The 17,890-nt window shown below is 37.2% G+C and overlaps 1 protein-coding gene across 1 annotated transcript; it reads right to left on the bottom strand.

Moving 5' to 3' along the window:
• Positions 1 to 2,061: 2,061 nt before the first annotated feature.
• copz1 (COPI coat complex subunit zeta 1) lies at positions 2,062 to 9,177 on the bottom strand. Its single transcript, XM_026921356.3, has 9 exons — positions 9,053 to 9,177; positions 7,853 to 7,921; positions 7,037 to 7,118; positions 6,849 to 6,940; positions 6,708 to 6,763; positions 6,537 to 6,614; positions 5,757 to 5,808; positions 4,316 to 4,354; positions 2,062 to 2,634 (listed from the first exon to the last, which is right to left on the bottom strand). The coding sequence occupies exons 1-9, from the start codon at positions 9,068 to 9,070 to the stop codon at positions 2,587 to 2,589; spliced, it is 534 nt and encodes a 177-aa protein (XP_026777157.1). The 5' UTR covers positions 9,071 to 9,177; the 3' UTR covers positions 2,062 to 2,586.
• Between the last annotated feature and the right edge of the window lie 8,713 nt (positions 9,178 to 17,890).

Below are 17,890 nucleotides of genomic sequence, written 5' to 3'. Positions count from 1 at the left end.
TATGGTGATGTTTTCTCTAAGGAGATTTAACATTTAACGAAGGAATCTCCAGTGTCAGTAAGTGGTCAGTAAGTGAGGGAACACGTGTTTATAACTGTTATAATTAAGTGATAACAGGAACTATCTTGTTTTGTGGATGTAGATGTACCTGTAATCAGATGAAATATACTTAAATCTATTAAACATTGGCAAATTGCTGTATAAGTGGAATAAAACATTTGGCATGTGTTGTTATAGGAAAAATACTCAGCTTCAGGGTGATAATATTAACTCCACTTTGCATCAGGGTGCATCGCAGCACCCCATCATTGATTAGTTTTCTTATAACAGCATGCCTGTAAGTGTTATATTCCTTACTTACTATACATATCTGCTTTTTACACACAAAAACCTGGCGTCACAGTAATCGATAAAATCCAAAAGCTATACGATGGTCAGCAGTGAAGTTAAATTTCCACACAATACTCCATACTTGGCCTCAGCGTCCTGCTCATATCTGCAGCAGCGGCTCACTTCTATCCAGCAGTAAATCACCTCCCTATGAAGGAGCTACTCCACTTAATCGGTGGAGGAAATTCAGTGCTGAAGGCTCCATCCCGTTTGAAATAAAGCTCCATTTCCTCTGCAAAAACCTCTGCACGCCTCAGGACTTCACCACCAGCCAAGATAAAGGTGTTTTGCACCTCTTTCATATGAATACCAGGCAATTATTAAAGACAGATCTGAAGAAGGATGAGTGGGGAAAAAGTGAACGTGGGGCCAGAATGGAGACATCATGCTTGAACATGCTGAAGCCTAAAGAAAAGATCTAAAAAAATGATCTGCTGAAGAGTTGTTTCAGGATCAGGCTGAAAGTTTCAGTCTATATGAACAGGAGCAGTGAAAGCTGATCTGAGAACAGACACCACAGATTGTCTGCTTTAGGTACTTGCATGAGACCAGGCCATTAATGGGGTCGAGTACATCAGCATGAGTGGTCTTATGTCACCTCCAATCCCCAGGTATACATCATCGCTGCATATCCATAACACACTGCTTGTCTTTGGCATTACTCCAGGGACAAGCTCTTATTTGCATAAAAAAAGGGAGGGATGTGAAATTTTCAACCTTCACAGCTGGTGTTCTGTGACACTAACATGTAGAACGGATACCCACGAGATTTCAACACAGAAGAAATAAATTAAACTGTCGCAGTGTGTTTCTTTCCCCCAAACTTTACATGCAAATATGTTCATATTTTTGCATACATTTCACACCACATAATAGTAATTATTAAAACAGGCTATGCAATTGTTTAAGGCACCTGTACAGTCATGACAGGTTATAAGACTTTTAAATCATTCTCATGTAATTTAACCGTGGTCAAGTCCAGAGTAAAAATAAAAATAAAGCACTAATACTAATAATATTTCCTCAAAATTATAAATATAACATGCTTTTTTTTTGTCTTAGTTCTCTTTGTATCACTTTTAATGTTGTGTATGTGCAACGGTGCACTGCAAAAAAAATGACTTGTCTTAGCAAATGAAAAGATCTTGAATAGTCAAATGTATAAAATATTTCCTATTATAAAATGACAACAAAACAAATATATGATTACTAAATCTATTTCTAGATATTTTTACTTTCAAGCTTGAAATAGTCTTAATGTTATGTTACATAGAAAAAGCAAATTTAAAGCTGGAAGTATATAAATAATAACAAATATGATATTTGATTTATAGTAATCTCATAACTAGATAGAAGAGATCATTTTGCCCATATTCAATATATTTGTATTTGCTAAAATATAATTTTTTTTGCAGTGTGGTGAAAATAAATCCTAAAGCTGTGCCTCTGAGCTTGCACCAGAAGATGGAGCTCTTATCCAGCTTGTGAATTCCGTGTGTGTGTGTGTGTGTGTGTGTGTGTGTGTGTGTGTGTGTGTGTGTGTGTGTGTGTGTGTGTGTGTGTGTGTGTGTGTGTGTGAGGAGCAGTTCCTTTTGAATACATAAAGTAAGAGGTAAGGACAATAACATGAACAATATATTGTGGGAGGAAAAAAATCAAGACAAACTGGAATACAGTCCCAATGGCAAAACAGTCATTTTTATTTAAATCATAACATGACCATGGAAAACAGCAGGAAGGTTCACTGGAATGTACTTGAATCACATTTGTCCTTCACACAGCCTTGTGAGTATTTCCTCACACACACACTGAAAACCGCTTGGGGTGGAATAATTAGAAAGTCTCTGCTAAAGACAGAAATGCAGGTACTCACTCGCTCTTTGTCTGGATTACTGAAAAGAAACGGTTTATATAACAGTGATGACTTCATGCTGAAAAGTGATGCAGATACAGAAGTCATCATAAATGGACGATAGTTTGCATAAATGTTAGGACTCCATTTGTTGTTCAGTCTTCTCTTAAGGTGTACAATGAGCGTATTTAATGTATCTTTTCCTTTAAAGAGTCTACAATATCACAGCACCGAAACACATAAGGAACAAAAAAAAAAAAAAAGAAAATGGAAAAGGCAACAGTGATGAGAGGAGTGATGACGAATGCACCATTGTCTTGGTGGAAGAGAAAGACTGCTGAGATCTATCGTAGAAGAGACCATTTGATCTGCTCTTTGGCCGACTGCAGCACCTAGAGGAGAAAAATCAAAAAGTCAAATCATTAAAAAAAATAAAATAAAAAAACTGTTTAAATCCACATCCAAGCATTTTAGGACACTCCAGATTTTTGAAGGACAAAACTATATGTTATATATATAAAATTGTGTTTAAGTGTTGTTTTAAATGTTTTATTCCACTTATACCACAAATTAATAATTTATGACCATAACTACAAGTTATGTTTAGTTAGTTTAAAAAACATAAAAAAACATGTTGTGAATGACCACAAAACTAGGTAGTTTCTGTAATCACTTATGTTATAGCAGGACTTGGGACGGTAAGTCCAGAACACGTGGGAAAACGTAAAGTTACAGCCTGTGTACCTCTGACTCTTACAAAGTAGTGACACTGGAGGATCTCAGAAAACTTCACCGTATCAAGAAGCAAATAGAAATCTACAACTTTAGAGCATCGGGCAAAACACTACTAATAAAAGATGATGGGAAGGGGGCGGGGCTTTCTGGTGGTATCAGTTAATATCAGAGAGTATGCTGATTGGCTCGTCTGCTGTTTTTACCGGGGGGGCGGGGAGAGACTGCTCTTTTGGTGTATTTTTGAGGAATAACTTGTAGCAGTGTAATCTGATGTTAAATTACAGAGGTTGTTAGGTTTGTAAAATGTTTGTCATTAATATTAGACTAGTTAGTTAGCTAAAGTGGAGTGCTTGCTCTGTAGCTAAAGTTTGCCAGGTACCACGTCATCCTCTAAGAGTCTCCATATTAGACATGATGGGCTCAACACCTCACTAACTAACAGCCTTGCAAAAAAGTTAATGATATTTGTGCAGAGGAACAAATATTTTTAATCAGCAGAATCAGTAAATCATCTTTTATGTGATACGTGTGTTACATCCTCATCAATAAACACAGAGACATCAGAATTTCCTCTGTGGTGCCAGGCTTAAATTACTAATTGATTCTTAACACTACTGATTCAATAGTGTGCCATTAAAGCATTCGGTTTTATTTACAGCATCATTATACAATCGTTTATCACCACGCTGGAAAAAATAGCCATGCGCATCGTTAACACCTTTTCATGTCACCTCTGACCAAAACCTAAGTACAGAGCACCCGTTAAACACAAAGCTTGTACAACACATACTCCAGAAAGCAGACACCGTCTCACACACGCCCACAACGAATTTAAGCGAAACCTGATGCCTGAGTAATGCGTGCACAGGGAAATATCCAGGAATTAATTAATCATTTTAATTTGAGGAAAGGCGAGGCATAGCATAACCATAAAGCAAAAGGATGAGGAGCGGCATTAATCAGGGGCGCGTGAGGGATGCTGGCAGTCTGTCACAGGCCTCTTAAATGAGACCATCAATCAGGCCACGGGAAGCCGCCGCTGCCAGACAGCCGCCAATAATTAGCCATCATGCTTTACATGTGGCAGACGCGGGGGGAGCTCGCACGCTCGGAAACCTCAGAGCGGCTAAACGGACCACCGCAGACTGATGTTATAAATGAGACACGCGTGGAGAGGTTCAGAGCCATGGCAAATAACAGTTAGTCTTGGTTACAATGAGACAACAGGAGAGCAGAGAGAGAGAGAGAGAGAGAGAGAGAGAGAGAGAGAGAGAGAGAAGGGGAGGGAGAGGGAGAGGGAGAGAGAGAGACAGCATCAAGGCTGAAAAGTCTCTTTACCTGAGTGACTGTCTGTTCCGTCAGTGGCACGTCATCACCCTGGAGGAAGGGAGAAGTAAAATGAATGATGGCATTCAACATCCTTTAACACATCATCTATTCATTCTTCACTTCCATTATACTGATTACTGAACCTCAATGTGCTAATAAGTACTGTACACCACCATAAGTGGGGGTTTCTGGGTTGGTGTTTTTTTTTTTTTTTTTTTGGATTGTTCCTCATTTTTCTCCCCAATTTGGTCACTTGCCATTTCCCCTCCCACCAGCGAGATCTCCCCTATCATATGACAACTACCAACCAGGGAGCATGAAGGCTCACACGTGCTTCCGCCGAGACATGTGAAGCCAGCCAACCGCATCAACTGCTGCACATGCTGCGCCACACTGTTTTTCTCCAGTAATCTATTTGTGCATTATAAATAGCTTTTTCATGTTTAAATGATCATTTGTGCTATGCCTCCATCTGTAGACATTTGTAGTGTAAAAGAACTGAAATCTGATGTGCTTATTGAGCTGTGTTGGCCTGGGGAAACCCTTCACACAGTGAAGGTTTGATGACTATACACAGTTCTGAAAATATATTTCTCTTTTGCATAGATCTCAATCACAAGCAAAGGTCCAGCCTGATTACCTCAAAAGCGAAAAGGAAGAGAATTGCATTTAAATATTTAATTTCGACTGTGACACAGGAGCATCAAGGACGTTTTGTCGGTATGAGATTACAAACTGATTTGATTAGCATTATGCCCAAAGCATGACATTCAGCGTGTGAGGAAATCACATGTAGCTGGTGAGGTTTAGAACATCTTTATGCAGACTTACTATTTTTACAGCTGTGTTTATTAAACTGGCTCCTTACACAGCCAGATCTTTGCAGGAAGATAGCATAATAAAAACATGTCCAGGTCAGGTTAAGGAAATATATTTTAGATTGAAGTGGCAGATTATGAGGCAGAAAAGAACAACCAAATTCTTTTTTTTTTTGTCATTTTTGTCATTTTGTCATCCAATGGGTTTTCCCAGACCACCTCACATATTTTCAGTTTAGTTTACTAAAAAGCTTTTATTATAAAAGTGGCAGAATATGTGTATGACCTGAATTTAATACAGGCATGTTTCATACAGAATTACAACAGACACAGGAACTGTTATAACATGGTCTTGTTCTACTCTGACATCCTGTAGTATTTAGAAAGCAGTAGGGATGTTCTGGTTGTAGCTAGTAACTAGCTGCGTTTTGATAATATGACCCTGCGTGATGAAAGCACAAGGACTGCCTTATACTTTGGTTGAGTTTTGGTTGAGAAAAAAAAAACGTATTTAAGTAATTTGCTTAACATTTGGATATAAACATAGTTATTGTGAGTGACTGTATACAGGAACCAAATCTACAGTGTGAGGGTGTGTGTGACAGTGTTGAGAGATGGATTATGAAGGTTACCCTCAGGGCCACTCGGTGTACAACCTGCTGGGGGTCACTCTCCAGGATAACACTGAGGGGAAAGAGACGAGTTACAGCGCTCACACACAAGAGCAATGATCCATGCAGCCATAACATGACATGTCTGGAGGAAATACTATTATATTAGCTATGCTATTTATACTTGTTAACATAAAATACTTCAATACTAGTTAGAAAATATTTACTAACATAAAGCACTTCAACACTTTTTTTAATTAAAAAATGTTGAAATAAGGCACATTCATACTATATAGAAAATATTTGATAAGATATAGCATTTCAATCTTATTTATAAAATATTTCCTAGCACATTAACACATCCATACTTTTTCTTTTTAAAAAATGTTAAAATAAAGCACTTCCATACTTCTTAAAAATATTTACTAACAAAAAATACTTTCATACTATTTATAAAATATTTCCTAACATTGTACTACAATACTATTTATAAAACACTTGCTAAAATAAAGCACTTTCACAATAAAATTAAAAAATAATATAATAAATAAAAATAATTTTAAAAATATTTGCTAACAAAGTACTTCAATATTGTTTTTTTTTTTGCTTTAACTTTTTTCTTTACTTCCACAAATCTTTTACACACATATCTACAATAATAATAATAATAATAATAATAATAATAATAACAACATACAGGCCTGAATCAATTCAATAGTTTTGGAAGGTTTATTCTCTCTTTTTAACACTTTTTCATTTCTTTAGTTGTCAATTTGAAACGTGCAAAGAGCAAACACATACCCTCCGTCTACAATCTCATCGACGGCTAAGAAAAGGCCCTCCATATTTTCAAGTAAGGCTCTCTTCTCCACATTTTTCCTAAAAACACAAGCAAAAAAGCATTAAAAGTAAGCTAGGTGAGGTTAATGTTACAAAATGTGCTGAGAGCAGCTCTAGATCATTCTCCCTTACCTCAGCATTTGACTGAGAGAGTCAAACAGACAGTTCAACACAGACATGAGCATTAACTGTAAAGAAATAAATACAGATAAATGCATGAAACCGGGGGACAGACCGTTAACTGCATGAGAGAATCAGCTTTCCCGCATTTACCTCATTTTCATGCGAACTGCCGATAACATAGAAATATAGATCTATGTTGCTCTTGTAAACGACAGTAAGGCCTTCAAGCAAGGCGATTTCACCTGTTAAAGACCGGAATTATAGTGAGAACTGAACCACAGCTGAGGAAGCGTTAGAAAAAGTGTTAAATTCTTTACTTACAAAAAATAATCACTTACTGTCTGTTCTGTGTGTCTTGTTGAAGATGTTCTTCTCAAAAGCTTTCTGCTCTTTAACTGTAGGGTACGTGTCATCATAATACTGAAAGAGATACAAGTCAGAATAACAGACAACACATAAAATGCCCACAAATTTGTTACAAGTAGGTGGGATTAGATTCAGATTCTTCACACCAGTATTATCTTCACCAACTCACAAATTTACAAAAAAGAAGAAACCTAGTTTACTTAGTGAACTTAACACTGTTCACTAAGTCAGTTTAACAATCAGTTTAACAAACTTCTCTGTACTGAGACAAGCAAGTGCGTTGTTTACCTTGTACCTTTACCTGGAAGAATTTCAGATGAAGAGTGCGTCATCGAAAAAAAATACATCCCATCATGTCATGAAAATGAGTACGAAGACCTGACATGTGGCTGTTATAATTATGGAGAGGATTCCGTTCCAGAGCGAAAAGCAATGAAAAAAAACGTCCCATACTGAAAAGCAAACCCTTCACTGTGTTGACCTCTTCAGTGAAAAAAACAATCAGGAGGGGGATTGCGCAATAAAAAATTAATGTCACAAGTGAATGTAATTCTCTGTTGCACTGCATTTCACTTTCATCACTGTGTCGCAGTTGCGCCACACTGAAATGCAATATGTGTCGAATTACAGCTCTAAGTCATACTCAGAGGCGTGTTTGTAATCAGAAAGCGTCATTTTCATGTTGCATGTTGTGGTTCTGTTTATTATATTAAACCACCCAGGGACCATTAGGGTACAGTATATAGTACGTAACGTGTTACTGGAGGTTATGTTATTGAATTTCTCACCTTGGCATAAAGTCTTTCTCCATCGTTGTCCATAATTAAGACGGCTTTCACCGTGTACAGCGAGGGCTCCTACGACAGCAGCACAACACAATCACTGAGTGTGTACATGATTAGAGCTACGCTTACAGGAGAAAGCAAACCAAAAGCCAAAGGTCGCACACATCCAGGGTCGGCTCTGATACTCTGTAGAGCTCAGGTATGAGAAATTAAAATGTCACTGGAACTAATATCAGACTAAATATTATATCCTGATTCATACACAGGGGGTAGAATACAACTGGTTTCAGTCATTAAGAGCTCCAGAAACATGGCATTACCAAATATATATATATATATATATATATATATATATATGTATATATAACTTGAATCAAAATCAATTTTTATTTGATCTGTAATATGAAACTTTTTGAAAATTTGAAAGCTGATCATTTTACACTGAATTACTGATATATAAATATTATGGTTTATTAATACTTTTACAATCCTCTCTACTCAAAGGTGTAATAAATAATCCTTATTAAGGAAAAAAAATACCGTTTGTTGTTCTTAATTAAATGTTTTTTGGTAAGTTGCAAGTGTTTAATCTCTCTCTCTCTCTCTTTTTTTTTTTTTTTTTTTTAAATGTGTTCAGGTCCAATTCCTAAAGGAGTGTCACAGCATTAAAATGGAGTAGTCACTTTAACAGTAGCCTAGTTAACAGTAGTAGTTAACAGTCGTTAACTAGGCTAACTTTAGTTAAAAATATCAGTTAGCCTAGTTAACAATCTCTAGGTAGTTGGTTAACTGTATTGTCTAGCCAGTTTTCGACGCCCTTTAAATCTAATAATTCACCATCTTAAACTGAACACAGCTACACGGCTAAAAAGAGTAGCACTCTTTACAACTGCTCATTAAGCGGCTACAAGTGAAGGCTGTATCCCAAAATGGCTCCTCATTCTACCTGTAGTGCACTAAATATAGCATGAGAGCCATTATTCCCAGCGTTACTTAGTGCACCTACACAGGGAGAACAGAGTCGTTTGAGGTTCATTCAACGCGAACTAGCCAGCCAGCTGCTAGCACTAACTGGAACATAAAGCTAGCTAGCTAGTCTTCATTCAGAGCTAACATTACATACTATAATTACGTGGAACGTTTGTCACTTTCCAGCCGTATTCCATTAGATAGCTGTCAGTAAGATTAAGAAATATGCATTACCAGAATTAGCGTATCCATCCTTCCAGCGGTAGCTAACCGTGTTCCCGATGTTAGTGAGTAGTTTCTACTTCCGCCTGCATCATGGGGTGAAAGGTCAAACCGTACGCGGAAGGTACTCCACGAACATTCTTCATGACGTCAAAACATTCACAGACTAGGATTAAAGTCACAATTAATTTTCAGTCTAATGTCAGATATTCAGATATATATATATATATATATATATGTGTGTGTGTGTGTGTGTGTGTGTGTGTGTGTATACATATACATATACACATATATACATATATATATAAAACGCAATTTATTAATCCAATGGTACATTTTTTGTTTATTTTGAATTCTGGATTCTGATTGGTCAGCAGATGTTGATTCATTTTCTATAAAAGCAGCTCTGCCAATAGTGCTGGCTGTGAGGCAAATCACAGGTTTATATTAATGCACTAATTCATAGGGACTTGTATGGTGGATGCTTCACATAATCTAAACCTAATAATTAACAGATTTTTTAAAAACATGTTGCTACGTAATATAGAAAAATGTCTAATAATTGATATGGTGAAGTTTTCTCTTAAGAAGAAGGAGTATCCAGTGTCAGCACGTGGTAAAAGTAAGTTTTCAGACTTCAGGGCAGTTTCTCAATAAAATGAAAAGGTGTACTTTTTGTCATGTTAATTTCAAGAAAAAAAAAAAAAGAGAAGCTGGTGAGGGGGACAAAGGTTTATAGCTGCTATAACAAGTGATAACAGGAACTCTCGGGGATGTTCCACAACATTAAAAGTAACTATAAATGGATAAAAAGCACAACATGTTGTTCATTAATAAATTAAAAATTGTAATAGATCGCAAATTGCAAATTGTGTTATAAGAGAAAACACTTCTGGATGTGCTGTTATTGGAAAATAATTAAGCTCAGGGTAACAATAACTCTGCTTCATGTCAGGCCACATCACACCACCCCAGCACTGATTATATATGTTTTAGTTCTTATTTGTTTAATGTGTGCTTCACTATTTTTCTACAATTTCCTCAGACAATAATACTATCTAAACTCCATAAGAAAAGAGTGCGTTTTTATGTCAGTTTGTTTTGCATATTTAACAAGCCACAACACTGTAGACTGAAAATGTCTCTTTTGTTACATTGTGCTCCATATCTGTTTAACCTGAGGATCTGATCATTTGAGCTAAATCAATGTTTTTTTTTTTTGTTTGTTTTTTTTTGTTCTTTTGTGCAAGGACATATGACTCTGCGCAACCATGGCTCAAAGGGGTCACAGTAAAATTGGAAAGGTGGAGATAAGTCCAAGGATCCTGAGTAGACAGACATTGAGTCCAGGCTCTGGGGAATCAAAGCTGTCCAGGACAGGCTCAGAATTTTCCTGCCACCCACTGGGTCTCAGGAGAGAAGCTGGTCATTTCTGGCTATATCCTTAAAAAATCCTTAGTTTAAAATGCAATATAATTCAAGGCTGACATTCTCAGAAGCACACATGTCTGTGTCAGTCATGCTGATCTATGAATCTATAACAGATTTAGTTCAGTTTGCTTGCGCTTTGTGAACTACTCATGTTCTGGGCCCTTCCTGTCCCACCGTGTGGACAACTTAACCAGAGTTATTTGCTCATTCTAAGCTGTCTTGCCCCTATTGTATTTTCCATTGTGTCATTTTGGATTTAAAACCAACAGACCATGACAAAAATAAGCCTACTGCCCTAAGTAAAGGACCAAACCACTTAGTTTTTACTGGAAGGCTTTTGCACAGACATTGGCACATGCACATGTGGTTGGTAATGTAGATAAAAATTTTTTTTTTTACTTGCCAGTTTTTAATTTGGATGCTGCCTCTTCTTGTCATCACTCTATGTATCTAACAGTTGTAAAAGTTGTACTTGTTGTCAGGGGTTAAACTGGGGCACTGGGTAGTCAGGGAAATGGAGTTCCCCCACTTTTGGTTAGTAAATGTTGAGAAGTCCATATAATAACAGTCATGTTCCCATTTTTGCCTTCCATAAAGAAGTAAGGTATCTGTAACTTTTAAATCTCATTTTAACCCCAATTGAACTGAAGAGGTGGTAGTCTAGAGTCTGTTAATATCCTGTATCATCACACATTCTTGTTTAACGTGGGTGCCAAAGTAGCAAATGGAACTAAAAAAAGTTACAGTGCTAGTTGAAGAACGTTAATGCTAAAAGAACTTATAACTTTCAAATAACTATATATAAATAACCTTGCATTTAGCAACAAATGATTATTCCTTAATGGTGTCTGTATTTACACTGCAATGTAATAAAGTAAAAGTAAAAAATAATCAAATGTTCCCAAAAATGACATCATCCAAACCTTATTAGTCTGTATATTTTGGGATTTATCAAACATCCATGCCAAGCCTAGCCCTGTATCGAACAGTATGGTCACTTGACAGTAGCTCTGTCTCATTTTTATAATAACAACTTATACAGGGACTTGAATGCCAGATGCGCCACATAAATAGGTTAAAAAAAAACATATAAAACAAACGTATGTATAATTGTAAATATGGTGATCGTTTTCTGTGAGGAGTTCTGGAAGGAGTCTCCAGTGTCAGCGCTTTGTGACAGTCAGGTTAAGTTGTAAGTTGCATTGTAAGTTGTAAGCATTGAACATCCCTTTCTAAAACCATAGGCATTAATATTGAGTTGTTCTCCCTTTGCTGCTATAACAGCTTCCACTCTTCTGGGAAGGCTTTCCACTAGATTTTGGAACGTGGCTGTGGGGATTCGTGCCAGTTCAGCGATAAGAGTGCAAGAGATCAGGCACTGAAGGCCTGGTGCGCTGCTGTCATTCTAATTCATCCAAAAGGTGTTCAGTGGGGTTGAGGTCAGGGTTCTGTGCAGGCCACTCGAGCTCTTCCACACCAACCTTGGCAAACCTTTATAGACATACATTAATTCCAGTGAAGGGAAATCTTAATGCTACAGCATGCAAAGGCATTCTAGACAAATGGGTGTGATGATCAGGTGTCCACATACTTTTGGCCATATAGTGTATCACATTTTATTATATAAGTGATGACAGCAACTAACTTTCATAGATAGATAGATAGATAGAATACTTTATTGATCCCTGAGAGAAATTGTTTTGTCACAGCAGCAGAGAATATAAATACACCTGATACAAACAAGACGCACTTATCCATAAGTCAATCCATAACACTGAATGTAACTATAAATGGATAAAAAGTACTATGTGTCTTCAGTAACTCTGTATCACACCACCACATTGTTGATTAATTTACTATAACTGGGCATCCTGCTGTGTTTTATTCCTTACTTTTAATAGTAATATTAATATTCCTTACTTTTAATATTAATATTAATATTAATAACAAGACCAATATGCATAATGTAATTACAACAGATGAATATAAATGTAACTGTAACTGAATATACATTGTAGGCCAAACTCTTTAAATAGCTCTTTCACTAGCTAAACTCATCTCTTCTGAGTATCCCTATGAAACACTTTTCAAAATATGGGTCATCATTAAGTGATTTGTGGTTTTTACAATGATTCACAGGCCTCAATGACAAGGGTCTTGTTTTAATTTAACACATCCTCCTACAGGCAGCCATCATAATCGGGCTGGTCACCTCTTCTGGGAAGCACCACTGTGAAAACCAATCTCCAAAGGGATTTTCCCTGCATGCACTTCACATCTATTTACTACTCCAGCTCCACTGACATCAGAGATCTTTCACTCCATGCTCAGCCCTTTTGGTTACAAACACTACACTCAAGATCTGTTTACAGACCTGTGGTAGGGTATTTGTCATATCGAGCAATCCCTGTTGAATTGGTCTCATGCTCTGTTTCCATATTTAAAAGAATTATACAGCAACGTGGTTGCAGGAGCTGCATTTCCTATGCTATACTGCTCTGTTTAACGTTGTGTTACACAGGTCTTTGTATAGATATTCTTCATCAAAGTCTACTGGCAGCAGTAAAGTGGCTCGCCAGAATGTTTCGCAATATAGGACTGGGCTTTCACAAGTTTACCGCAAAGTGCATTTCGAAATAATACTTTGTGTCGTAGAGAATATAATATGACATGCCATGATGTTTCTGGTGAAAAGATAAACTATTTTTCATTAAAGGTCAGAGGGTCAAAAGCGAAAATGGTTGATTTCTGTTTTATTGTTGCGGCTTTGTGCCTCCATGCACATTTATTCAAAATGGTGACCTAACAACTCTCTGCATATGGAATAAACAGAGCCTCAGGTTGGAATGAATTGCATTTGCAATAGAGATTCGTAATTGTTCCTTGCTATAAGATGAATAAATATTAAAAATAAGAAAGAAAACACTTTGGGAAGTGCTGTTATAGGAAAATCATCAACAACGGTGTGATGTGATGTGTCCTGAAGCAAAGTGGAGTTACTGTTACCATCCCAAAGGTGATTTTTTTCCTATAACAGCCTGCGCTTTACTCATCTTATTCCACAGTAATTTGCCAACACTTTTTATGTTATTAACGAATGACCTGTTTTATCTGTTTATAGTTACATTTAATGTTGTCAAACATCCACAAATTAAAAAGTTAGTTCCTGTTATCGCTTACGTTATAGCAGCTATAAACTGTTGTTCCATCATCAGCCTCTCTTGAAGTTAATAAGTTACAGAGAAACCACAAATCCCTCCATCCTGAAGATTTTTCCATACTATACGGCATTATCTCTGACTGCTACAATGCCCTGAAACTGGAGACTCCTTCCACAAATGCTACGTAAACATCTCCTCATAGAAAAATGCACCATATCGACAATCACCCGTTTATAGGCAGTTTATGTGGCTCAACCCTGAGGGCAGTGGTAGTTCAGTGGTTAAGCTGTTGGCTTACTGCTTGGAATGTTGTGAGTTCAAGCTGCCACTGCTAGGCCCTTGAGTAAGGCCGTTAACTCTCAGCTGCTCAGTTGTATAAAAGAGATAAATGGAAGCTGCTCTGGATAAATGCTGTAAATGTAGTGTTCCTGTGAATTTTTACTACAGAAACAATAACATATTAAATTAATATAAACCTGTAGTTTGCCTTGAAGCTGGAACTACTTCTGTTAACACCTTTTGGCCAATCAGATTCAAGAAATTAACAGTGCTGTGGTGTAATGTTCATTGTCACTTCATGGCATGACCTATATGATGTTCATGAGTAATGAGACAGTGACACACTTCTATTTCTGCAGTACCATAGATTCAAAATGAAACAATGACAGCGAGTTAAAGTGCACACTCTCAGTTTCAGTTTAAAGTCATGTTTTGTTACTTATTAACATTTCTTTCTAAAATTAAGGCATTTTGTATGTTCAGCTTTATAATGTAGAAATGAATAAAACAAAGTATTTAGACCCCAAAGCTTCGTTAAGATACTGGCTGTAGGTTGTTGTATGTGAGTGTCTCGATGCGGTGACATTTAATGAACGATGACTAAAATCTAGATGACGTGAAGTGAAATGACTAAAATCCCGAGAACATTGTGAGCAAAATACAGCACGGCTATGACATTATGCTTAATTTGTGTAATATTAATATATTAATATTAACGGTAAAATGAATACATATGGCCTCACTTTTAAAGTAGGTTTTATGTTATAATATTCTTCTAATAATGCATCTAATATAGTGTGTTTATACTTTTGGTCTGGGTTTTGTATTTCTGGGCCTGTATAGTATTTGATAGTTATTCTGATGGCAAACAATAGTACAAATGGATTTGCTTCTGGATTTGTTTCTGCTGTTTAAACAAAGTAAATATTCCATTGATAAAAATCTATTAATTTTATGTGATGTATGTGATATACTGTTTTCATTACTATAAACTAAATTGTGGTATTATGTGACTGAAACCATCCACCTTCTTTCAGCTTTTTAGCAAACTATCACACTGTATTGTCACAAACTGTAACTGTAATTCTTTGTTTATTTATTATTATTTTTATGAAACTCTACTGCTCTTGGTTCACAAATTTACAAATGGCAGCGGATGCCGTTGGGCTTCTAAGAAACCTGCAGTTAAGTGGAACATGTATTCAGAAGAATATTTCTCACTGTAAAAATGTTGAACCTCCTAAGCCAAAGGAGGAACCTGTACCCACAGACTTATTGCGTACAGTAGTGATGTCTCAATAGGACTCAAGATAAAATGAACTGATAGTCGAAGACCTTTCGAAATGGCTCATCTTTATCTCTTCGTGCACACCAGTGTGTGTCCAGTGAGACTTCTTCATACTATGGTGACTAACTAAAGTTGTGAAGGTGAGGGAACTTGTCCTGTTTGTGTGTCTGTGTGTTTGTGTGTCTGTGTCTGTGTGTGTGTGTGTGTGTGTGTGGCAGTAAAGGGAGAGAAGACAGAGGAAAGGGGGATGTTGGGTGGCGGAAACTCTGCCGAGTGCTGATAAGAGCTTTACTAGGTGCTCAAGCTAACTGCTGTGGTTTCTGGCTTGAGAAGGGGGAGAGAAGAGCTGCCCATACTATCACTCGGCCACTCTGTCCATCCCAGCATGCACTGTTGCACAGTGATGTGCACAATACCATACAGTGTGTACTCAAACCCAAAGGTGGAAAGAAACATAGTAAAATTACTGTTACTGTACTTAAGTCTGTATTTTAAAGTATCTGTCGTTTACTTTAGTTTTTCTAGCACCTAATACTTTCGACTTTTACATTTCAAAAGAAAAAAACTTTTTAATTATCAGGAGACATCCATTGGTGGACAGCGGTCCGAACCAACGACGTTTCTGTAGCAGATCTTCTGATATGTCTTATACAATCACATGCATTTATGAAAATTATTTAGCTGAAGGCAGCTTATCAGACCAGAGACTAGCTAGTGGCAGAGCTAGTGGCATTCAACATTCAGAAAGTAGTGAGTTTCATATGTCTTATCTGTTCAGAGTCCATGGTGCCAGTCAAAAGTGAACATGTGATGTGCCACTATGAAACAAAGAACAACAAATTCAAATCGTCTTATTTTACAGCCATAAATAAATCATTAACGATTAAGCATTATAATGTCATTTTTCACATTCAGTCATGTTAGTTTCTTATCCGGACCTTTAAGCAAGGAATTTTATGTAACTGGACCTACCCCTGCACTGGACTTTACAAAGTCCTAGCCATGTTGTCAGTTCGCTAATCAGAAATGCCTTTCTAGATGTTCTAGGGCAATCGTGGGGCACCTAGTAGTAAAAGATGGGAATTGCACCAAGTGCTAATAGAAGCCCACTGGGGCAGGAATCACGCTGCCCCATGCTCACTTTATGAACATTTTCAGTAGAGAAGGAACAGTGGACAGGACTGTTAATGACAGGGTTGCCATATGCGGCTACATTAAAGATACTTATCAAGATATCATTTTACAGCAGAAAATCAGAATTTAATCTAACACATTTCTGCAAGCAAAGGCAAAGTGTAAGTGCAGACAATGTGAATGAGTCCATGATGACACCATGATGACACCGTTGTAAAATATATTGCAAAGTTTGAGAAAGTGAAAAGGGGGATTATGGATAATGTGGATAATGTCCATACATCAGAAATGTGTGTGTACCACAGTGACGTAGTTTCCCAAGCAAAGGCTGAGAAAGAGAAGTAAAATGTGCATTGCTTTTCCAGTGCCCAATTTTTTGTGCTAGTTTCAGGTCCTTTGTGGGGTTTTTGTGATGTAGTTGGGCTGGAAATTTTGTTGAAACCTGGCAAACACACCTGAGCAAAGGTACATCTAAAACTGCTCAAAACAAGCTCAAAAATCAGTGTGATTTCAGGCATGTTTTCTTTTGTGTAACTTTCATGTACTTTTACTTTCATACTTTCATAAAGTAAATTTAGGATTTTATTCTTTTCAGTTTTAACTTGAGAATCTATACTTTTACAGAGTAATTATTTAGAGTAGTAATTGCCCTTTTGGTATTTTTAGCACCTCTGCTCAAACCTAAACTGTACATGGGAATGGAGTCACTGTAAACACAGACACACAACTCAGGCGTGCTTTTCCATGAGAAATAAAGTATAGTAAGGATAAAAAGGCAAGCCATGAAATATGGGAGATTGAATGGCGGTGGAAATGTCGTCGTATTACACATATTATCTTACATTTTGAATTATTATTGCCTAGGAAATAAATGAAATAAACTTGAACACACATGCACATATTTTCCATTTTTCCCAGCAGAAGGCTAGGATGAACTTTCCCAACATGACCACAAACCAAGGAAACAAATGCTCTCATTGTAATTAGCTCAGAAGGTTTTTTCCATGCATTCGAAAAAGCAGCACGTTCGATCACATCTATTTGTGAAATTCGCTCTCAGGCTGCACATATTTAGGTACACACAACACCATTACACAACATACATAAAATGTGGGATTGTTAATACGATTTGCATGGAGGGATGAGGAATAGTTTTGCGGGGTCACTGCGAGGGTGTGTGAATTCCCGTGGTCAGCTCTGGGTCGTGTAATGCAAAGGATAAGAGAAGCAAGCGAAGTATGAGGCCACAGGAGTGCAGCAGGAGATGGTCATTTGTGGAGGAGAATATAAACACGTGTATGGTTCACTACATAGTTATAATGTAGTATAATGAATGTAGATGAGTAAAATGAGGGCAAATAAAAAAAACGAGGCAGGATACCCCGTGACCTAAAGTAAGCCAGAGTGGGTGTTTAGCTTGGAATGAGCCGAATCCCAAACCACTGTGGTCGCTGTAATAGCGAGCTGGCTTTATGTGTGTGTTGTAGGTGGGTGAATAGGGTGGGTGGGTGCTAGGAATCGGGCCTCGGGAAGTCCCATCTCTCTGATTACTGGCAG

The sequence above is a fragment of the Pangasianodon hypophthalmus genome, chromosome 16, assembly GCF_027358585.1.
Source record: "Pangasianodon hypophthalmus isolate fPanHyp1 chromosome 16, fPanHyp1.pri, whole genome shotgun sequence".
Classification (NCBI taxonomy): Eukaryota; Metazoa; Chordata; class Actinopteri; order Siluriformes; family Pangasiidae; genus Pangasianodon; species Pangasianodon hypophthalmus.
This window is presented reverse-complemented; position numbering and strand designations above follow the sequence as displayed.